This window comes from Hevea brasiliensis, chromosome 13 (assembly GCF_030052815.1).
Source record: "Hevea brasiliensis isolate MT/VB/25A 57/8 chromosome 13, ASM3005281v1, whole genome shotgun sequence".
Taxonomy (NCBI): domain Eukaryota; kingdom Viridiplantae; phylum Streptophyta; class Magnoliopsida; order Malpighiales; family Euphorbiaceae; genus Hevea; species Hevea brasiliensis.
In genome coordinates, this window is record NC_079505.1 from 87,686,749 (window position 1) to 87,710,522 (window position 23,774).

The 23,774-nt window shown below is 36.8% G+C and overlaps 3 protein-coding genes and 2 non-coding genes across 5 annotated transcripts; 3 read left to right on the forward strand and 2 right to left on the reverse strand.

Annotated features, from left to right (window-relative positions):
* Positions 1-119: 119 nt before the first annotated feature.
* Positions 120-2,175, reverse strand: LOC110662183 (BAHD acyltransferase DCR). Its single transcript, XM_021821074.2, has 2 exons — positions 1,529-2,175; positions 120-1,262 (listed from the first exon to the last, which is right to left on the reverse strand). The coding sequence occupies exons 1-2, from the start codon at positions 1,985-1,987 to the stop codon at positions 378-380; spliced, it is 1,344 nt and encodes a 447-aa protein (XP_021676766.1). The 5' UTR covers positions 1,988-2,175; the 3' UTR covers positions 120-377.
* Positions 2,176-5,083: 2,908 nt separating this feature from the next.
* LOC110662184 (UPF0496 protein At3g49070) lies at positions 5,084-6,532 on the reverse strand. Its single transcript, XM_021821075.2, has 2 exons — positions 6,369-6,532; positions 5,084-6,262 (listed from the first exon to the last, which is right to left on the reverse strand). The coding sequence occupies exons 1-2, from the start codon at positions 6,418-6,420 to the stop codon at positions 5,181-5,183; spliced, it is 1,134 nt and encodes a 377-aa protein (XP_021676767.2). The 5' UTR covers positions 6,421-6,532; the 3' UTR covers positions 5,084-5,180.
* An 11,328-nt stretch (positions 6,533-17,860) lies between these two features.
* LOC110662185 (rRNA 2'-O-methyltransferase fibrillarin 2) lies at positions 17,861-22,006 on the forward strand. Its single transcript, XM_021821076.2, has 7 exons — positions 17,861-18,014; positions 18,106-18,422; positions 18,552-18,647; positions 18,760-18,837; positions 18,918-19,094; positions 21,486-21,554; positions 21,652-22,006. Exons 1-7 carry the CDS (start codon positions 17,999-18,001, stop codon positions 21,826-21,828), a joined length of 930 nt encoding a protein of 309 aa, XP_021676768.1. The 5' UTR covers positions 17,861-17,998; the 3' UTR covers positions 21,829-22,006.
* On the forward strand, positions 19,280-19,352 carry LOC131172415 (small nucleolar RNA snoR60). Its single transcript, XR_009142892.1, has one exon. It is a non-coding gene; the product is annotated as a small nucleolar RNA snoR60 (small nucleolar RNA).
* Positions 19,491-19,558, forward strand: LOC131172416 (small nucleolar RNA snoR60). Its single transcript, XR_009142893.1, has one exon. It is a non-coding gene; the product is annotated as a small nucleolar RNA snoR60 (small nucleolar RNA).
* Positions 22,007-23,774: the final 1,768 nt, after the last annotated feature.

Below are 23,774 nucleotides of genomic sequence, written 5' to 3' on the forward strand. Positions count from 1 at the left end.
AGTATTATTTGATGGAATAGCAAGTTCCCTTGAGCAAATTATGAATCTCACGTTGTTTTTGACAAAAAAAATAGAAAAATTTCACGTTGTTAATGCCAATTAATTGCACATCCAATCACTATTCAAAAGCTGCTATATATTTAATTATTAATGAAGCAGCAGCCAACTTGAAGATCTCCTTACATGGGTACGTACTAATAATAACCATCAACATAACAGCAAACAAATCCCACAACGAAGCGGCATCAATTAAACACAAACTATGAAATGAAAACTCGTCCTTCGCTTCTTGGATAACATGATATGTACAGTCAAAGAGACAATCTAAATATATCAATGTTATCCAAGATCCATTCAAGCATATGCTAAAAGCTCTTCTAAACCTCCACAAGGAATTCCTTATCCTTCTCCAACCTCTCCATGGCTCCAGCTTCCAAAGTGATCTCCACATCAATGCTTCTTCCTCCACTCTTTCCTTGATACAAATACACCATCCCATCAAATCTATTGTTGGATCCACTCCTAACGCTTTCTGGTTTGCCCCACCCGAAATCCACCTCATATACCTGAAACCTAGGCGAGCTTCCCACGGCCACGCAGTTCACCCCAGCATCCTTAAATTGGAATATCTTCGGTGCACTCTCCCATTCTTTGTTGCGCTCGTCGATGGCTTTCGCGTTGTGGGCTTCAATAGCCTTTTGAATCACAGACGCCCCGAAATCCGGTGGGTTCATCGTTAATAATCCTACTGCTGTTGCCGTGAATATGGCCTGGATTAGGTTACCGAAGTAACTATCTGGCATCGGCGGGTCGACCCTTTTCCTGCAATCGGCAAAGACGGTGAACACTGTGTAGTGTTCGGGTTTGAGTTCACGCGCATGGCATACTTGACGCCAAATATGGGCTGCGAGTGATTGAAAGGTGGAGAATGGCTTTGAACCGTCGGATGGAGGGTTTGCGTTAGCTTTTGACTTAATTTTGTCGATAGCAGCTTCGGAGAATTTGAAGACCTTCTCTATGAGTTGAGGTGCGGACTTGGCATCTTCATTGCATGCACTGAGTGGGTCCGGTGGCAGGGAGAGGTCGAGCTTGACGCGAGTGTTGCGTGCTTTGGTGCGTTCAAAGAAGGGTGGGACCGAGACTGAAGAGGACCCATTGCAGATCTGGGCCCATGAATTCATGAAGTGCCACGTGGAAGTCCCATCTAAGATAGCGTGGTTAAACGCGCACCCCATTGCCAGTCCGTCTTTTAGCTTGGTTAGCTGTGAGAGAAACGAGGACAATAGTTAGTGGGCTTTAAGTCATGGCAGTATTGTGGTCCTTCATAGCCCACCTAAAGTTATTACAGGAGACTGGCTAGCTAATTAAACTCGATAGGGAAGGACATTGATTAATTTATAGAGCCAACCACATTGAATCTCTCTGATTAATAAAATCTAATCTCTAATCCAATTCTATAACAACTAAAGTCCAGATTTCACCTTGCATGCAGAAATCAAAACTTATCAAGTTAGATCGTAGATGTTACCTGCACTGACAACAAAGGCCTGTGAAGGCCTTCCAAATTCAGGATGCCATTGTAGGGGATCAAGTCCTTCAGAGTGGTGGTGCCTTGCTCAGTCGTAAGATCATCCACACTGATCCCGTTAGCAATGGCCTCTACCACCTCCACGCCTTCCATGTCATCGTCATACTCAACCCTGAACACTCCATCTTCATCTTTTCCAAGCTTCCCAGCCATTTGATGGAAATCTTCCAAAACTAGCGCAAGCCCATCTTTCAGTTTCCCCACCATGTCTTCAAAGTCGTGATCACTGCTGCCTTTGTACAACAAAAACTTCTGATTGTAGTAAAAGGCCAGATATGGAAGATCGAAGGTCACCAATTGGCATTCTCTTCTTCCCAATTTCTTATTGGGCTTCACACGGGTCTTGCCTGTGAATTTCACCTTCATGGTTTCTTCCTTCTTCTCTATTTGACAGGCCATGGATGAAGGGTGAAGATAAGATACACAAGACTAAAGTCACTAGTGGAGTTACCAAACAAGACTTATGGGGAGTTATAGGGGGAGTTCATTTGACGTTGGTTGAGAGGCATTTATGGTGTCCATGAGAGCAGTTGTGAGCCATTAATAAACCTGCTTCGGACTGTTGGCGAAGCCGTGAAGGTAGTAGTTGAGTGAAAATTAAAGGTCACCTTTCTCTCTTATTACTGAAAACGCTAACTAGTGTGGTCTGCTGGCTAAAGTAAATGCTAGCATTGATAACCTAACATTTGTATCATCTATTATCTCAAGATGTGAAATAAGTAATCTTGAAAATTTTAACTGAATTTTAACTGAATAAGTTAAATCTACCATTAGAGAGGCATATAGTGGATGTACAAATTTTCCATGAGACTTATCATAATTAACTATTAAAATTAATATGTTGATTTGATATGTTTTGGATTTCTTCTTTTTTTGGTTTAAAAGTGTGTATAATGACTGGCACCGATTTTGGAATCTTTTTAATAGACCAATAAGTCCAACCAGAAGGAACCATTGAAGAGTAGTCGGTCTCAACGCGCTTCTTCATTTTCACAATTGACGACTTTCGTATGATTCTCATTTCACATTTGCAATATACACTGGGTGCATATACAGTAATTGCACTCAATAATCTCTCAAATATGAGATTACTGAAAAATAGTATTTTAAATAAAAAATTATTTTTTTATTAAATTCAAGAAGGTTAGACTCTTATATTTAAATAAAAGGTATATATATCGTGTATACTCAATAATCCTTCTAAAATCAATAATAATAAAATGAAAGTAAATTAATTATTAAATAAGTCAGGTACACTAAAAAGTAATGCTCCCTTACACACAATAAAATAGTTTTATTTAATTATAAAGAGATTAGACTTATATTTTCAGAGAGATTGTGTAGTGATAAATATATTTAACTAAATTTATTAAAAAAGTAAATATTTATATATTAATGTTCATAAATTTATTTATTACTAAAACATCTTATTACTTAAAGTTAAAATTAAATAAAGATACTATACTAATATTTTCAACTGATAGAAAATATTTAAGTGTCAATATTAATTAATGATTGACTTTAATTATATAGAGAAATGTATTTGATACTATTAATAATGATATAATTATTCATAATTTTCAAAATATTAAATATTATTTAATTCAATTATAAAATATTAATATCATTTATTTTTAACATTCGAATCGTATTTAGCATAAAAATATATATATAAATTTGCCATTGAACATTATTAAAATTCACATATAACCGATTGTAATATCAATTTTATTACTCAAATAAAGTTTTTTTTTCAGCATTAAATAAATTATTTTATCAATAACATACAAATATATTATAATAATGAGCATGAGAATATAAGGCATAAAAATAACCGTACACATAATATAAATAAAAAAGAAACAAAAATATAAGATATTCACTTAATTTAACCATAAAATCTACTTCAACAAGTAAGATATGCTATTTATCATAATAAAAAGAACAATTTACAATCGCTCATAAGTCGCTAGACTTTAATCTCAATGAAATTTTCAAATTCTCACAATCTATTGAAAATAAACAAAATTTACAATATTTATACTACGGACGCATTAAACCTATTAATCTATATCATTTATTACTACTTTAGAAAAATATTTATTTCATATTGTATCATAGATTTTTCAGATTAAATCATAATTTAAACCCAAGAAAATACATCTAAAATTTAAATCACATCATAATATATACATATGAAAAACATTTTTTTTTTTAAGAGATGTAGAAATCATATATAACCCCTTTGAACGGACTATTTTAAAAGTAAAATGGTTGGCCAAAAAATTTGGTAGATCCAATTATACCATTTACCTAGAGAAGTGGCTCTTCATTGGCAAGTACGGCCTAATGCTGGGATGCTTTAAGCAAATTCCTTGAGGAGACTTGTATCCTCGTTGAACAAGTTGCTTAGCCTTTGAATTCATGTATACTATTAAGCAAAATTAACTATTGTACGATGATGAGCTATCAAGATATTTAATTGAAGATGTTGAGAGTCACCTTTTATTTTTTTCTTTAACACAATTTAATTAGTCAAATTTATTAATTACTATAACGAGATAATAAATAAAGTGCGTCAGCATTAAGTGAAATTTACATATTAATTAATTTACATAATCAATATTTATTAAGTTAAGAATAACTATTTAATATGAAACAATTATTTTATGTCGGTGTAATTTTCAACCTAAATGATATGAATCGTAAATGAGTAGACTCTAAATAAATGCCACTTACTCACTTGTATAACAAAGAGAAAATTATAAAAAAGAATGAACATTTGATAATTAAGTTTATTGAATAACTAAATTTATTAAAGATGTATGAGAAATTTGATATTTACGTTGTCTAATTAATTTTATTTATGTAAGTATGATGAACTTTAATCTCGATAAAAGTATAGTGAAAATGTTTTTAAATATATGCGAGTGTGAAAAATATATTATTTTTCGACAGATGTACATACCCATTTTTTGTATCAAAACAAAATATTGATTATTGGACACAATTCAATAACAAATAATAATTAAAACTGGTGGAAGCATACATAAGTTAGTTGGTGATCCGTGTTCATATCTATATATTAATTGTATGACATTAAAAAGAAATTAATTAAATCGTAGCTAATTAACCATTGTCCTACTCGAACATGTAACTTGTTGCATTGATATAGAATTTTAAAGCAGATGAAATTGCAAACTTATTGGCAAAGTGTTGATTGAGGATTTAGTGGCCACCTTGAAGCCGAGTTTCAAATGGACTGGCAGAAGATAATTGGAATCTATTCCCCTATCGCTTTCCTAAATCTTAATAATTTGGTGTGCTCCAGCCACTAATATATTAGACTAAGTCTACTTAATAAATTGTCATTTTCAAATGAAAAAAATAAAGCCTCTCACTTTATTTATTTATTTATTTAAATTAAAGCCAATTGATAACAGCTTTAACGCTTTTAATCAAAACTCGACACATTCAATTCCTGCAATTTAATGCTATACCGCCAACGAACCAAAATTTCGGTCATCAAAAACATGGCCCAACTAATTTTACAGTCTTATTTTGCAATTATGAATAAAGTAAATTATATATACTATTTTGAGAGAAGATTGGGTGCCTTGATGGGTTGACCCGGGTCCAATATCTCTCTAAGGACAAGGTTTCTTGCTCTATTAATTGTCATGAAGCACAAGTACAAATGCTCCTCCGCTTCATCTAGCTGCTCGCTAAAGCTGCAATCATTCTTCTTCAGCCGGCGCATCACTTCCCCATTGGCTTGGACCCGGATCCATTCCTCTCCTCTATCAACCCAAAACTTAACTGTCGCCCTCATATGCTCTAGCTCATCGTTTAGTCGAGCCACCAGCCGGCTAATGGTTTCTAGATCTCTACTAAGAATGTAGCTCCCCTTTGCAGCCATATCAAGCTGAGACATCACTCTAGCTAGCCTCCTGCTAGAAGCCACATCCAATGAAGCCTTTATAAGACTTGGAGCAGCCACTACCAAAGCCAAAGCATGAGTTGCAAGGATCACTGTAAGTGAAGCTGTTAAAGCCACGAGGAATAAAGCCGAGCCGTGTTTTAGTCTACTTCTCATTTGCAGCTTGGATTTAGCCCTGTCGCGGCTTGACTCCAGCTTCTTGAGCAAATTGGAGCAATCGGCTTGTGTGGCTCGAACCTGGGTGGGAGAAGGAGCGGACCAGTGACATGGGTTGAGGGAGTTGGTGAATTCGGTTATTCGGGTTAAAAGTATCCGGAAATGCTTTTCGGGTGATAAGGGCGTGGTGCCCATAGATTGGAGGGTGATTTTGAGAGAGCTGTATTTGACACGTGTATGGTCAATATCCTTTAGTAAAGAGCCACATAAGAGAGAGGCGTTGGCTGTTTGGTTGAAATATTGGGTTAGAAGAGAGTGGGCGGCGGGTGGGTTGTGAGCCAATGCAAGGATCCGGGTGACTGTGGGTTGGTCTGGATCCAAAAGATGTTCCACGAACAGGCGATACGACGGAAGGCGAGCCGCTGTGGATGTCTCGACTGGAATATACGTGGCAGAATTTTCATCTGACAATGCCAGGACACGTGTCCAGAACTCATTGTATGATTCGGTCCTAAAGGCATTGGCATATTCTTCGTGCACATCAACGCGGATTTGAAAGTTGGGAGCGGCGGCAGTCCCTGCATCGAAACAAACGACGACGAATTATTAAGCAGGAAGAAATATATTGGAATGTCCCACTAAAGATGAAGAGGAAATACAAATTGCATGATACATATTGTATACCAGCAGTGCATAAAAGAAATTTTCTGATGTATGCGCTCATTGATTTTTTCATCCTGGAAATGATAATATAGCAGGAAGGTCGTCGAAATCAAATAGCAATGTGGGCGATCGATGGCGATCCTTTATAATTTTGATCTTCAAACTTGTTAATAATGTGTAGGGAAGGAAACAAATTGGCCACTGGTGAGTTGATCTTTGTATTGCAAGGGAAGGCACATGTCTTATTGCTTGGAAGCAAAATAAAACATTTCTTCCAATTATAGGAAAATAAACTGTAACTGTAGAACGTTCCAATTATTAACAAATAATATTTCTGACCATTAACGTTGCTTGTTATGGGAATGGGTTAGTATATATAGTGTTTTTTTATTGAACAATTGTATTCTAGGTTGCGTTTGGATGGCTTAATTTAAAATTTAGCATTTTAATTCCATCATTTGAGTTTTATTCATTTGAAAGTTCACTCTTCGGTCGAGAGTGAAATTTAAAATTCTTCCATTTGAAATTTAATTATTTAGATAGGGTGAGAGATTTCAAATTTATTTTTTTTATAAAATAATATAAATAACTGTAAAATGATAATTTTGAATTTGAAATTGAACTAAAATTAATTCGATTACACCACTCTCAATCAAATCATAATGCGTACTATTCTTTAGGCAGTCCCAGAACAGATCTGGCCAAAATTTAGTTGGACTAGGTATTCATCCAATCAAATTCAGCCAATTATTTACATATAATTTCAATAGAATTTTTGGGCTGCGTTTTCCTTTGCTTTATACAGGCAAGGGGCTGAATTCAACCCGGCATGAGCATGGATAGACAATTTGATGTCCATTTCCCGATGCTTATCACCGTGCTGGCTTGTTGCGACCCTTTTCTGAAACAAAGACCTTGGGTCTTTGGGATGTCAGCTGTACTGTTAAAGGAGGTGGTGTTTCAGGTAAGCTTGTATGATTCTACTTGCACATGTATCACAATTTTTATTTTGTCTTATATTGTTACTGTGGATTGTTCCAGTTAACTATTCTCTTCTTTATTGATCCTGTATTTTTGCTGCCATTGCTTTATGCAAATTGATAGATATATTCTTCATTTCAATGTAGAGAAATCACATCCTGGATTCATATGTTTGTTCTATTAGCTTTTTTTCCCCGGCTGAACTTCAGGTTCTTTTTCACTTGCTCAATTATAGTGTTACTGGTCGATAAATGGCACATTTCTATGGATAGAGCCCTTTCTTATTAATAAAATGAAAAAAGCCAGTTGAACTTAGAATATTTATAGATTTGGCTTAGATAGATGAGATTAAATTTATTCGTTTGTTGATGCTTTCGCATAACCATTTTCTCTTGCCACTCACCTATTCCTTTTGGTGTAACACCCCTGATTTTTTATATATTATTATTGGGCTTCGTGTAGGTATCCTCAATTCGCGGAAATTCGATAATGTCCGGATTCGTGAATTTCCTACGCATGCATCACTACGAAAAGTCTCCGAATTGGATCGAGGTTTTGGCTACCCCACCATTGTCAGCATCCCGAGCTGCCTCAAGTCGGAATCGGCAAAGGTAAACCCGAACCTAGTTTTTACGTAATTTTCTAGTGCTTAAATAGGATTAAAAATCCATAAAATATTCATGGTAGCTTAGAAAATTACGATTCTTTTTGCAATAGCTTAGTAATATTGCTAAGGACCGCGGGGCAAAGTTTTATAATTTTTAGAGCTTGTTTGGCGCTTTTGCAAAAATGATCAATAATAAGGACTAAATTGAAATTTTGCGTATTGTGATGGATGATTGATTTGATGGGCCTGGAGGGGTGTGTGATCTGTTTGAACTGTTTATTTATGGAATGTGAGTATAGAAGTGCGTTTTTAGCCCTTTGAAGTTGGGTAGGTCCTAGGTATAGGGAGACTCACGGATTTTCTACGACTTAGGGCGTAATTGGTCTTTTTCTTTATTTGTATTGAGTCGATTGTATTAAATAAATGTAATATGATTGTCGTGAGCCGACACCTTCTTCCTCCTCCGCCCGCCACAAGAATTTGTTGTCAAGTCCGTGAGTAAAATATTAATTTTAATTGTAATTTCGATATTATTATATGTTCAAAGATGCCCATGCATCACTTATATGCATATATTTATTTAGTTAAACTCTAGGCACGAATTATGTTGCATTCATAATCATAATGTGCCATGAATGTTGTTGTGGTAATTTGGAGCAGCGCGTGCGTTGGCGTGCGTGTGATGTGGTGTGGACTATGGATAGGACGGCCCCCACACCGCTTGAGTAATTTGCTGGGACCCGATCCTTCGAGGGGGAGTCACGGCTGGAGTAAATCGCGGGGACCCTCGATTTGGTTATTAAGAGGAAGTCCGAGCTTGAGTAATGCGCTGGCACCAGGTGGGATTTAAGAGAGCTGTATAGGGGATCAGCTCCCAGCTGTTATGATTGATACTACCGGGGGTGTGAGTGCTCCAAATTACCTTTTTGATGTTATGATGTGAAAATGTTGTGTATGTTGCATTTCACTCTACAGGTTGCATTAGTTTCAGATAGTTATAGAGATTATAGTTAAGATTGATATTTTACTCTCTGAGTCGAACGCTCACTCCTGTTCAAAAATTTTTACAGGCCACAGGAGGATATTTTGTTCTGGGTTAACCTGCCTTTTTACCTCGCAGGTTGTTTATCAATATTGTGTAATTTTAATTACTCCTAGAATTTCCGCATGTGTTAGCAGTAATTATTTGAAATTGGTCTGTAATATTATATTCATGTTGGACTCAGAAACTTAATATTTTAAGTCTGTTTTGATGGATTGGATGAGGGAGCTGAGCTCCCATTTATTATTATGTTGATGAGTATGTGGAGGGTGAGCTGAGCTCCCCAATGGATTGTTTATTGTGTTTACAGGTCGGGTGAGTCGAAAACTCCCCGTTGGAAAGTCCATTTTATGGCCGGACTCTGTCCGTTTGTTTTCTTGATATTGGGCCCAAATGGGCCTTAGAGTTGGGTTAATGAATAGTTAAGGCTTACTACGGGCCTCGGGGCTTTAGGTCGCCTGTGTCCTAGTGCCGGTCCGGCCCATAGGTTGGGTCGTGACAAATGTGGTATCAGAGCTTAGGCTCCAGATTCATAGGGAAAAATTATCTAAGTATTGGGAAGAGTCTACTAGGAGTCACATGCGGAGTATAGGATTCTGTTTCGTCTTTTCCTGTAATTCTTTGTTTCTAGATTCTACTTTTTACCTCGAAATATAAGATTACCTCGCTTAGTGTCTTGATTTTCGTGGAGTATCTGTAAATGTGAAATAGAGTTAGTAGACATGTGAGATCTATCATGAGGATACGTACTCCAAGAAATGTTATATTTTTGTCAATGGTGTGCCCATTTCGTGTAAGACACGAGTACATAAAAGTGAGTCTTAAAAGTACAGTTGCCCTAGATAAGGATGAGGATACCACTACTGGCAGTCATCAGTAGATGACCCAAATAATAAGTTTGTGATAATAGAAGATTGGGAGAGATAAGAAATTAGAGACCTAGTCCGTCAGACGTATCGTAGTAACTATACAATATTCTCGATGTCCGCTCTGTAGTCGCAGACACATGCATCGACATGAGATTATTGTGTAGAGCTGCGTGCATCCCCGTGGTGCTCCATAATGAGGGTGTTTGAGATGGCTTCTGCTTTTGGTACAGCTTATGCGTAAGCAGTTCTATATTTGCAGAGGAGTTGGGAACTCCTGGCTAAGAGTCTAGAGTTAGAATATTGAAAGGTCACGGTTGGGTGATAACTAGAGTCGTGACTCGATTACTGAAAGATGAGCTAGAGTTACATCAAGAGTTGCCACTGCACTGCAGGTTTCGGACTAGATGCAAAGTAAAGGTGACACTTATAGAGTGAGAATAGTATACCTTGAGTGTATCAGTATGGAATAAAGTACAACTCTACTACCTAGAGAAGGTCGAAACTATGAATTGATGATTTATAGAGCTATGATATGATAAAAGAGTCATTAACTTGACATGGTTCGCAAGGTGGTAGATGTAGTACCTTTGTTGCGAAGTTAGGATATAGTCCTATCTTTTCGTAATGGATCGAAAGTTATTACTAATAATGGTGACTAACCAAATAGTACCTGGATGGGACCTGTAGAGTGTGGTAGAGAGTAGTTGGTCAGTATCCTGCAGATGATACAAGTTCCATTATAGGAATCATATATAATCGATCATGATGGATGTAAATCCTTTGAATTGGATGACGGTTTGTGTACCCGTAATCTTAAATTTTGGCTAGTTGAGTAAACATGGAAAATAATAATAATAATAATAATAATAATAATAATAATAATAATAATAATAATAATAATAATAATAACAAATAAATAAAATTACTGCAGAATCAGTTCTCGAGGTAGTAAGGGTATTATGTAAACTAAGAATATAAATCATACAATAAAAGTATGACTGTAATTTCCTGAGTTCCTTTCTAACTTCATATCGTTCAAAACAATAGTATAATCTAATTATAATAGTGGTAAGAGTAATAAAGTAGCAAAGATAAATTATAGAAGGCCAATGGATAGAGAAAGTGCAGAATGAAAGTTTAGACAATTGATTGCAGATGCAATATAATCTAAATGCTAGTGGAAGTACTAGCTAGAGTGGTCAAAGGACCAAATCTGAGTAGCATAGACATGTGATAACGTGGTAGAGACTCTGAAAGATATAGTTTGCAGGTACAGCTGTCATGTTAGGAAGAAGAATGGAACCAGGGATAGAATAGTTAAGTTCTATTTTGGGTAAGACAAAGGAAATAAATGAAAGGACAACCTAAAGAGCGCATAATAAAAGGAACAAAGTTAAGATATAGGATAGGCTAAGTGTTATTCTTGGCAAGGAGAATGACAAGGATGGAAAACCCAAAATGGGACCACATTAGTGAGAAAAGTGATGGAGGTATGGAATACAATAATAATGAGTAAATGTTAGAAGGTGTGCGATGGTATTGCGGACTACCTAAATAGGTAGAGAAAGAGAAGTTAGTAAGTAGTAAGTTGAATAAAAGTCAGTCTAAGGGATCAAATAGGTATGATGAGAGGAAAAGAATGATAGATAATGACACATAGGTTTTAGGTTAGACTTTTGAGATAGTGAGAAGGTAGTTAGAGGTTCGTTATGAATGTCAGGCAAACATTTTTAGAGTGTTCAACAGAATCACTTTGTAGTGAAGCAATAACGACAGGACAATAGTAGGGGTAGAACGAAAAGTGACAAGTCTGGATGGTTATAAATCACTAGAAAGTTCAAGGATCAAATTAATGACCCTAGATAAGGGTGGAATTAGTGTTGGAAGAATTTATTAGTGAGAGAAATCTTTCAGGAATCAACAAAAGTTAAGGGCACAATAAAAACGATGATAGATATGAATCATAGGTCGAGTATAAGTAAAGTTAATAAATTATAAAATATTATGTCAAGAAGGAAAATGGTACTGTAAAGTGTTCATGCAGATGATACCTTATAGGTAGAGCATAATTGTGCTAGGAGATGATGAAATTTGGAGAGAAAGACCAAGAAACTTAGGTGAAACGTTATAATATGACAATCGAGTGTAGTTGAATATAAGAGGATATTTTCTTTCTTTTCAAGTTTAGCTTGTGCTTTTGGTTCTAGAAGGTTATATAAGGAATGTAAACCGAGTCAAGGAGACCTAGTTATTGAGAGTTTAGTAGGCACAAATTCATACATAATTTCTGATATGAGAATGATGTAAGTGCATACCTAGTATTAAGTATGAAAGGACGAACAGAGTAATGACAGAGTTAAATTGAGTTAGCTACTAAGGCTTGCAACTGCTTTAAACTATGAGTGGAGGAAGTACTATTTATGGTTGAGATTCAATAGATGAAATTGTTGCCGATGGGTAATTTGAGGTTGAAGTTTAGAAAGCTATGGCAGTATATATGATTATATTAAGGAGAATGAACACGTGAAGTATCTTGTTTGGAATTAAGGCATGACACATATTTCCTAAAGCCGTGTTAGTTCGGATGGAACTTATAGTTTATGGGGCTCATATTCATCCAGATAAGCAATTTCCTACTAAGGCTAATAGGGAATGATAATGTTCGATAGTTAAGTTGGAAAAAGGGGATACAAGAAAAAAATTTTTCTATGGGTAATTATAAGTGTTACATAAGGTGAAGAATGTCTGGTAGGAGTAAATCATAGGGTTAGAATTCTTGAAGTAATGAAACTAGTATTCAAGATAAGACTAAGAAATAAAAAGAAAGTTAAAGTTGATGATGGGATAGACATCTTTGAAGGAAAAGGTGTAAGGATGAGATAGGACTAAAATTAAGGAGTAAGTACAAAGAGTTGAAATGATACCAACAATACCAAAAATAGGAAAAGGGAAGTGGATAAGATGCAAAGGACAGAAGAGAGCTCGATAGAGTCGCTTATAATGATGAGGATAAGGAGTGTCTAACCACCGCCCTGTGTTAACACTACCTATGAGCGGTGAAGGATACACCGTGGTAATCGTGATGCCTCTAGAGTTGGCCTAGGTGTGTTTTGATGCGGAATGGAAAAGTAGTGGCTTATGCTTCAAGGCATTGAAGAGGCATGAGCGTAACTATCCCACCCATGATTTGGAAATGGCGGCGTAGTCTTTGCACTAAAAACTGGAGACACTACACCGTATGGTGAAGTGTGGGAGATATACTCTGACCATAAGAGTTTAAAGTACATCTTCCAACAGAGGGATTTAAACTTGAGACAGAGGAGATGGATGGAGCTTCTGAAAGACTATGATTGCACCATCCAGTACCACCCTGGGAAGGCCAATGTAGTAGCAGATGCTTTAAGCAGAAAATCTTCCGCGCTTTGGCGCACATTTCACAGAGAAGAGATCGTTGATTCAGGAGGTACATGAGTTGATGGATCAAGGTTTAATCCTAGATCTTTCAGATGAGGGTATTGTTGGCTCACTTTTCGGTGAGGCCGACTTGAGGGACAGAGTTAGAGTTTCCCAAAGACGAGACCAACAATTGATGAAGATTATAGAAAGAGTACAAGGTGAAGGTGGTGAGTTCGGATTTGCCAATGATGGCGCCCTAGTGCAAGGTTCTAGGATATGTGTGTCCGATGTGGACAACCTCAGAATGAAATCATGCAAGAGGCACACTACACATCGGATGTTGTCCACCTGTGTTCCACCAAGATGTAACATGAACACAAAGATAGCTATTGGTGGAATGACAAGAAAAGAGACATAGCAGACTTTGTGTCCAAGTGCTTCACTTGTCAGAAGGTGAAGTCTGAACACCAGAGACCGTCGTGAAGTCGCAAGAACTCCCTATCCCGAATGGAAGTGGGAAATGATCACTATGGATTTTGTGGATCGGTTGCCTCGTACCACGCGAGGATATGATTCGATATGGGTAATTGTAGACCGCTTGACCAAATCGGCTCACTTCTTACTCAGAAAGACTACATACTGCGGGCACAAGATGTCCGGCTCTACATTCGAGAAATAGTCAGATTGCATGGAGTTCCGGCTTCCATAATATCTGACAGGGCCCCAGTTCACTTCTCGGTTTTGGAGAAAGTTGCAGGAGGCACTTGGCACACAGTTGAACTTCAGTACGGCTTTCCACCCTCAGACAGACGGACAGTCCGAAAGGACAATCCAAACACTGGAAGACATGCTTCGCATGAGTGTTTTGGATTTTAGAGGTCAATGGGATGATCAGCTAGCTTTGGTGGAGTTTGCCTACAACAACAGCTTATCACTCCAAAGATAGGAATGGCGCCTATGAGGCACTATATGGAAGAAAGTGTAGGTCTCTCTGTGTTGGACAGAAATGGGGAAGCGAAGGTGCATGATGTAAACCTAGTGCAAGACACTTCGTAGATAGTTCCTTTAATCGTGAACGATCAAAAGCTTTTCAAGAGGCGTAAGAGTTATGCACCCAGACGAGGGATGTGGAGTTTGCAAAGGGGCGACTATGTATTCCTAAAGGTTTCTCCAATGAAGGGAGTCATGAGATTTGGAAAGAAGGGCAAGTTGGCACCTCGGTATATTGGACATTTTGAGGTTACTGATAGAGTTGGAGCAGTTGCCTACCGGTTGGAGCTACCACCCAACCTCTCTCACGTTCATCCCGTGTTTCACATCTCCATGCTCAGAAATACATTCCCGATCCTTCTCATGTACCGCAAATGATGTGATAGAGCTAAAAGAGAACTTGACATTTGAGGAGCAGCCTGTAGCCATAGTGGACTACCAAGTGAGACAGCTGAGATCAAAACAGATCCCTATGGTTAAGGTTTTGTGGAGGAGTCAGTCAGTGGAAGAATGCACCTGGAAGTTAGAACGGGACATGCGTAGCAAGTACCCTTATCTGCTCAATGTATAATCATGTGCTTTATTCGCTTTGTGTAAAATTCGAGGACGAATTTTTGTAAGGGGGAAGAATGTAACACCCGATTTTTATATATTATTATTGGGCTTCGTAGGTATCCTCAATTCATGAAATTGACGGTTGTCCGGATTCGTGAATTTCCTACGCATGCATCACCAATGGAAAAGTCTCCGAATTGGATCGAGGTTTTGGCTACCCTACCATTGTCAGGCATCCCGAGCGCATTCCCGAAGTCGGAATCGGCAAAGGTAAACCCGAACCTAGTTTTTACGTAATTTTCTAGTGCTTAAATAGGATTAAAAATCCATAAAATATTCGTGGTAGCTTAGAAAATTACGATTCTTTTTGCAATAGCTTAGTAATATTGCTAAGGACCGCGGGGCAAAGTTTTATAATTTTTAGAGCTTGTTTGGGCAGTTTTTACAAAAATAATCAATAATAAGGACTAAATTGAAATTTTGCGACATTGTGATGGATGATTGATTTGATGGGCCCAGGAGGGGCTGTGTGATATGATTGAACTGTTGATGTATGGATTGTGAGTATAGAAGTGCGTTTTTTTAGCCCTTTTGCAGGTTGGGTAGGTCCTAGGTATAGGGGGGACTCTGCCGGATTTTCGGCACGACTTAGGACGTAATTGGTCTTTTCTTTGTTTGTATTGAGTCAGATTGTATTAAATAAATGTAATATGATTGTCAGGTGAGCCGGGACAGCCTTCTTCCTCCGCCCAGCCGCCACAGTAATTTGTCGTCAAGTCTGTGAGTAAAATATTAATTTTAATTGTAATTTCGATATTATTATATGTTCAGCATGCCCATGCATCACTTATATGCATATATTTATTTAGTTAAACTCTAGGCACGAATTATGTTGCATTCATAATCATAATGTGCCATGAATGTTGTTGTGGTAATTTGGAGCAGCAGCGTGCGTTGGCGCATGCGTGTGATGTGGTGTGGACTATGGATAGGACCAGGCGCCACGGCTTGAGTAATTCGGGACCCGATCCTTCGAGGGGTAGTCACGCTTGAGTAATTATTTGGGACCCTCGATTTGGTTATTAAGTGGAAGTTCGAGCTTGAGTAATTCACCGCACCAGTTGGATTTAAGAGAGTCAGATAGGGGATTAGCTCCCATATGTTATGATTGATACTACAGGGTGTGTGAGTGCTCCAAATTACCTTTTTGATGTTATGATGTGAAAATGTTGTGTATGTTGCATTTCACTCTACAGGTTGCATTAGTTTCAGATAGTTATAGAGATTATAGTTAAGATTGATATTTTACTCTCTGAGTCGAACGCTCACTCCTGTTCAAAAATTTTTACAGGCCACAGGAGGATATTTTGTTCTGGGTTAACCTGCCTTTTTACCTCGCAGGTTGTTTATCAATATTGTGTAATTTTAATTACTCCTAGAATTTTCGCATGTGTTAGTAGTAATTATTTGAAATTGGTCTGTAATATTATATTCATGTTGGACCTGTAAACTTAATATTTTAAGTCTGTTTGATGGATTGGATGAGGGAGCTGAGCTCCCATTTATTATTATGTTGATGAGTATGTGGAGGGTGAGCTGAGCTCCCCAATGGATTGTTTATTGTGTTTACAGGTCGGGTGAGTCGAAAACTCCCCGTTGGAAAGTCCATTTTATGGCCGGACTCTGTCCGTTTGTTTTCTTGATATTGGGCCCAAATGGGCCTTAGAGTTGGGTTAATGAATAGTTAAGGCTTACTACGGGCCTCGAGGGCTTTAGGCTGGCCCAGGTCCTAGTGCCGGTCCGGCCCATAGGTTGAGTCGTGACATTTGGTGGATTGTCTGCCTGTTTATCTAGTTCTCAAACTCAAAGTTATTATAATTCTTATGGTTAGTGGTCTTGTATTTTACTTTCGTTGCATTTGGCAGCCGAGACTTCCTTTTATTTTAAGGGTAGCATCTAGGTTTTCTCGAAGGTTCTTCAGCTATGCATAGGTCATTTATCCATGTAAATTAGAAGAAGACATTGGAAAAGGCCTGTTTGGTCACATTTGTCATTTCTTTACCGTTTTTAGATAATACTGGCGAAAAAAAAAAAAATCAATCATTTGTTTGGTGACAGTTCATGTTGGAGCTATCCAGTTGGGGATTGGCAGGGCCTTGCAAAATTGGGAGCCAGATTTACGTCCTCCTCTCAGAACTGGCACAACCCTAATTTTTTGCTCTTGTTTAAATGCGTCACTTTTATATTGTGTTTTGGCACGTTGTGCATAATTGTAATTCACAAATCTCATTCTGGTTCTAAGCTTGTTGGTGGCATAAAATTGGTTACCCATTGGCAATGATTCTCTACCTTGCAAAATCTTTATTTTCTTTAAATTAACTTCTGCACTGCGTATTCACTATATGAAAGGCTTTTGGATTGAATTGCATGTGGGCTGAATTCTTTCTCAATTTGCTAATCCGTGTGATACCTTGAACAACAGTCTTGCTTTTGATCTCCCTTGCAGTGGAAACAAGGAATTGGCGAAGATTAAATAGGAGAGACTTATTACCTGTTTAGTGCCTCTAATTTTAATTTTAATATTATAATGTTAAAAGCTATAATTGGGAGGATTGATTTCAAAAAGTTTACCATTTTTAAATTTAGAAAAAATGATTCCATTTTATTTTTTTCTTAAATAAATTGAAATTTTTACAATTTCAAAAAATCTATAAGTGTTCAAACTAAAATTTTAATTGTTAGAATAATAATTTAGACCTGGCCATGGTTTAAATTTTGAGCTAAAATGGTTTTCGACTAAAATCAGAGACCTTATGGCCTAATCTCGAATCCCTAATTTAACAGGACGGCCTATTCCGGTGGCCACCACTGCAATAATCTTTCAAACTTGAAAATGAAACACCTTGGGCTTACAGGTATAGATTCACGGTAATCTATGAGTGGGCTTGCGTCCTATCCCAACGTAAGAATTTACACGCTGGAGAGTGTAACTTGTTCCAAGCTTGGTTGGCCCATTATGAGTGGGCTTTCTCCAACTCCACATGACAGCCTTGTCCGCTTATTAGAATGCCCTTAAAGAGGGACATAACAAAACCCTAAACCCTAAATTTGCGATTATAAAAGCCAAGTCGAGTTCTTTCCAAACTCGATTTCGCCTCCCTCTGTTAGCTAGCCTTCGCTCCCTAGTTTCAGTATATCCAGTCCAGTGGAGATGGCACCTCCAAGAGGTAAACACTTTTATAACCTCTCTCGTTTCATGTTTGGTTCCTGAGGTAGCTAAATATGTGAATTTTTTTTTGATTTGTTGATTATATGCAGGCCGAGGCAGTGGTGGTGGATTCAGGGGTGGCAGGGGTGATGGTGGAAGAGGTAGAGGCGGAGGTAGAGGAGGTGGAAGGGGTTTTGGGGACAGAGGAAGTGCCATGAAAAGTCGTGGTGGTGGCCGTGGTGGTCGTGGCGGAGGAAGAGGCCGTGGTGGACGTGGTGGTGGAATGAAAGGTGGGAGCAAAGTTGTAGTAGAGCCTCATAGACATGAAGGAGTATTCATTGCTAAGGGTGGTAAAGAAGATGCTCTTGTCACTAAGAATCTAGTTCCTGGCGAGGCTGTCTATAATGAGAAGAGGATTGCTGTGCAGGTTGTTTTTAGTTATGTAGCTATCTTCATTTTTTAATATGCTTCCTTCTGAAGGCTGTAACCTTTGTGATGTGCACTTGAGTTTTTGTGAAATATTCTTATTGTTGAGAAATACTTCTCTGTTTCTCAGAATGAAGATGGAACAAAAGTCGAATACAGGATTTGGAACCCCTTTCGATCAAAATTGGCAGCTGCTATTCTAGGTGGTGTCGATAATATATGGATTGTAAGTCACAGTACTTTGGTTATTTATATATACGTTTCTTTTTCTCATGTGTTGGTACAATCTATATGGCAGCAATGATTGCATCTATGTATTTTTGTCTTGTTAAATCTAGAAACCTGGCGCTAAGGTTCTCTACCTTGGAGCAGCTTCTGGTACTACAGTCTCACATGTGTCTGACATTGTTGGCCCTGTAAGTATGCCTCCTTAAAATGTTGTTTCCTGATGTTTTTGTGTTAGGGTTTGCTTATAAATTGTTGTTTGAGTTTGCAGACAGGAGTGGTCTATGCAGTGGAATTTTCTCACAGAAGTGGCAGAGACTTGGTTAACATGGCAAAGAAGCGAACAAATGTAATACCCATCATTGAAGATGCCAGGCACCCAGCTAAGTACCGCATGCTTGTCGGCATGGTGGATGTGATATTTTCTGATGTTGCTCAGCCTGATCAGGTTTACTTCTGCATTTGTCGTTAAAAGCTTTTCCAATGATTTTTTTTTCCGTATGGTCTTCACTTTTTAATTTGCACTCATGATTATTAAAAAATTTCATTAAACAAATTGTTTTGCATTTTTTTAAAAAATTGTCTTAAAATTTTTCCTCTCACGTTGAGTGAGATTCACAAGCCTATATATTTGTGCAAGTGATGAAATTCTACTCGGATTCCCCTTCAAGACTTATGGGTGATGTAGACACGAGTTTCTGATGCAGTATCAGTCACATTAATTTTAGCTCACTGTTTAAGCAAAGAAATCTTATTATTATTATTATTATTATTATTATTATTATTATTATTAAATTGAAAGTTCTGTGTTTCTTTTGTGATTGGCTGCTACTTATAAACCATCTGCCATTTGATGAAGTTTTTGGATTCCCCTTCTAGACGTGGGTGATGCAATCCCTAGTTCCTGATGCTTTTGACAAATGGTTTTTGTAACATATATAACCATTGCTTTTCTTTCTTTTCTTTTTCCCTAAGTCTCTTTAGGTTGACTGCTCATTCTTAGAACAGAATTTGTTATTTCATTGATACTGTTATCTTGTTCGCGATGCTATGCAAAGATGGTCTGCTATTTTGTTTACTCCACTCTGACAAGTCATAAAACTATGAATGCAAATGCAGGATATTATAATGCAATGGACTATTTATTATTGTTATTTTCATTTTTATACTGTTAATCTTTTGGCGATGTGGAGTGATATTGTCACCAAACTTGTTTAGTTTTTTAACCAAATAAAAAAAAATCCCTTGTTGTTTGAGTAATTTTAGCAAGTGTTTCCTACGATTTTTACATCTCTGTTGCATGATTCTTAAAGGCTTCCTTGTTGATTTATTAATTTAGCAAGTGTTTCCTATGATTTTTACAACTCTGTTGCATGATTTTTAAAGGCTTCTTTGTTGATTGAGTAATTTAGCAAGTATTTCCAATAATTTTTTACATCTTTGTTGTACGATTCTTAAAGGCTTGAGCAACATTTGATTTTGAACCAATGTATGGTTATTATTGTTGCAAAACAAATGAATGCTATTTTTTCTTCCTCAGAATGTAGGATTTTCTTGTGTTGCCCTTGTGTCGTGAGGCTAAAATTTCTAGGATGATCACATGTCGTGAGTATGTCGAAACACAGTATGTACTCTGTACCAAGTTGTTCAGGCCCAAATATGACCAAAAGATTTTAGGGAATCCTCCATATGAAGATTAATTTCCAAAAGAAATTTTCTTCATTAGAGAAAAGTTCTAGAGCATTTTACTTCTGTCTTTGAAGTGCGCATTTGGTAATTATACCTCTGGCTAGGTAGAGCAATTGGAAAATTGGGTTGATTATTGTTATCACCAAGTGCCCTGTTCTACTCCTTTGATTAGACCTGGAACCATTCTGTCCATTTTAGGGAACTAGGTCATTATTCTCCCTCTTTTGTGCTAAGTGGGTCATTATCCTTTCTTTAAGTTGAAAAGTGATGCTACCATGTGTCCCTTTGACCAGTTTGATGATGATGTAAGTTTGCAACATACAAAGATGGTGAGGTCAGTGGCCTATGGCTAACTATTCCGACGCTCAAGTCAGTAATTTGTTGAGAGAGTAAGAGAGCAATGATAGAGTGCAGTAAAAATGTTAGTAGACTAAGCGCACCTGGTTTGTGGTGTAATTTTGGTATTTATAGACTGAAAGACTGATAGCCGTTATAGGTAGTTTCGAAAATCTCGCATGTTTGTGCTTGGTTTGTGCTTGACACTTAGTCATGCGGGTAACTTGGCTATTTGACTCTTTGACCGAGCCATCTTGACCATGTGACTCAATTTTATGGGTGAGCTATATAAAAAACTATCATAACAACTTGACTTGTCATTTAAGGAATGTGTCTGCAAGTTTTAAGGAAGCACTTATCCTTTTTAGTTGTTACTGTTCTTTCTGCTAGTTCTCTTATTGTTATTCTATAGCTTTACATGTACCTCTTATTTAAGCCTATTGCCTAGAGTTAGTAAATTCAAGGGTAACGAGATTTTATATGGTTTGGCTATGTGCCTGCATTTATGAAGTCGATTTTCTTTTGCAATGAATATATATATATTTAACTGCCTTATTAATCCTGGTTTTGAGTTATGGGAGAAAATGTGGAATTAGAAGAATGCTACCATAAATAAGAAGTCTTGTGTCAACAGGACCTTTTATTTTTTGCCTTCAGCTTTTTCATACAACATCTTTCCTGAATATGAGCCATAAAGTCAACAAGGTCACATGTTTATTCTGATGTGAAGTAAATGTCTCAGTGATCTTGTTTTTAGCTTTCTTTTGTGTTTGGTATCTGAGTTGTATCTATGTTTCTTGAATTACCTATACAGGCAAGGATTTTAGCACTGAATGCTTCATACTTTCTGAAGGCTGGTGGCCATTTTGTTATTTCAATAAAGGTTAGTTTCTTGAATATTCACCACTCATTTGCACAAAGATGATTTTGTTTTCTTTTTATTTAAACATATATATTGATATAAATGGCTTGTGTAACAGGCAAATTGCATCGACTCCACTGTTCCTGCGGAGGCTGTATTTGAAAGTGAAGTAAAAAAGATGACGCAAGAGCAGTTCAAGCCTTCCGAACAGGTTACTCTTGAGCCATTTGAGCGAGATCATGCTTGTGTTATTGGTGGTTACAGAATGCCTAAGAAACAGAAAACTGCTGCCTAGCAAGTTAGATTGTAGTTCTATTCCGCAACAATCCATAAAAAGTAGGGATGGTATTCCTGTGAAATTATGGAATTTTGTCTTCATATTATTGTCAAGAACACCGTGTTAGTGGATTTGCTTACTATTTTTTGACATTTATGTTGAATTAAAAGGAGAATGTTTTCATATATTTTGATTATTTAACATGTGTTGATCATATCTGGAATGGAATTAATTGATTTGTTTTTTAAATTGATATTACTGATGTCATCCAGTCACTGGGTTGGTTACCTATTTGTAAATGGAAATTGCGGGCGGAGAAGATAAGATTGTAAGTTTTTGGTTCAACAAAAACGTTGTTGGTGATATTTTGGATAAAACGGGTGGCATTAGTTTTTAGCTATTAATACACTTCTAGTCCACGTGCAAGAAGAGGACCTCTCATAAACGATGTGCTGCGCGGTTAAGAGTCTTGTATTGTTTTTCTCTTTAGTGGTTGTGATTGTTTTGTTTATTTAATTTCCATAACTATTAACAAAATATCTTGGTTTTAATAAAAATCATTATCATTAAATTTCAGCTGTACATATTTTTTTTTGAAAATTGAATAAATTTCTTTAACAATAAATCTGTTAGGGTAGCCATTGTCTATAACATAAATTTGGCCAAATTTTATAAAAAAATTTATGATTTTAATTTTATTAAAATTGAGTGTTTTTATTAATACAAGTTCAATAGCCGTCTTCTTGCTATAGTTTTCTTACTTTGTACCAAATTTAGGGACTTAATTTAGGGGCAAAATATATCATTGTGGGAGGGAAAAAAAAAAAAAAAAATCCAAGGCATCGTGAATGCCACTCCTGCCAATGATCCGTTCCTGCTGCCTTCCTATTTTCTCTTGTTTCTTAGTTTGTCCGCTTATCTGTGTTTTATCCACTGAAATTTCTATTAGTTGATATAGATAGTGCGCGTAGCAGCAGCAGCAAAGGAAATAAACAGAATAAAGAAGTCGAAGTTTTGCTGCGAAGTTAGCTAGCAGCAAAAAAAAAAAAAATAAATAAAATAAAATTATATATATATATATATATATATATATATATATATATATATATATATATATATATTGCTCTAAAAAGCACTCATAGATGTGTACATAAGCATCTTCAATGGTTCTTAAAATTCATAATGACCAAGAACTTTCATATGCCTAGAATAAGATAAGCTATTGATGAAACTAATTGTAAAACCAAATAATGAAAAGTAAAATATAACTCTTATCATTTAATATCAACCTAAATCTTTAAATTGACTTTAAAATTGGGCTTTAGTTACTAAATTACACATGAATCAATAATAACATAGAATAAGAAAAATCTAAATCTTGATAATTTGTGGTGTGTTAAAAATCTAATCTTGTTGTTGGTAAGTAATAAAACTCATATTAGAAGCGGACATCAATTCTTCATTACTACTTGTACCGACACCATCTCCACTACCTTCAATGCTACTGTCAACATTAACTTGGTCGCGATCTCTAACTATTACAAGTCGAAACCAAAGTTCACCTTTGATTCGAAACGATCAAAATTGGGCTATTGCATTTTCCTTGAGGAGTTCCTTATTCGCTTTCACTAAAGAGTACCATCCAGAAACTAATGTATAAGAGCTGCTGGTGTTCATATCCCACTTTTTCAAACGCATCTTGGTCGCATCATCAGATTCAGATGGTCCTACCACCATAACATCTATGCCTTTCAAGCGCTTACCTTCTCGATGATTTAGCTTCTCCTTCTCTTCCACTGTAAGAAACTCATTTATTATCTGTTTAAGAGGCATTGAAATCCGATTGTGATTCTTGCTTAGATCAGTTTGAGACAATTGCTTCATTATCACCAGCTCTATTTCCGTACCATTCATCTCTTCCATTCTTCTCCTTAAGTCGCTTGGCAAGTCTGGCGCTTGTTCAA

Bases quoted from the DNA above. Each gene is read 5' to 3' on its own strand.
- LOC110662183 (XM_021821074.2), bottom strand. From the start codon at position 1,987: ATGGCCTGTCAAATAGAGAAGAAGGAAGAAACCATGAAGGTGAAATTC. The intron at 1,263-1,528 runs GTAACATCTACG...TTTCTCTCACAG, and splicing joins GGCCTTTGTTGTCAGTGCAG to CTAACCAAGCTAAAAGACGG.
- LOC110662184 (XM_021821075.2), bottom strand. From the start codon at position 6,420: ATGAAAAAATCAATGAGCGCATACATCAGAAAATTTCTTTTATGCACT. The intron at 6,263-6,368 runs GTATACAATATG...GTTTCGATGCAG, and splicing joins ATTTCTTTTATGCACTGCTG to GGACTGCCGCCGCTCCCAAC.
- LOC110662185 (XM_021821076.2), top strand. The intron at 18,423-18,551 runs GTTGTTTTTAGT...TCTGTTTCTCAG, and splicing joins AGAAGAGGATTGCTGTGCAG to AATGAAGATGGAACAAAAGT. The intron at 18,838-18,917 runs GTAAGTATGCCT...TTGAGTTTGCAG, and splicing joins TGTCTGACATTGTTGGCCCT to ACAGGAGTGGTCTATGCAGT.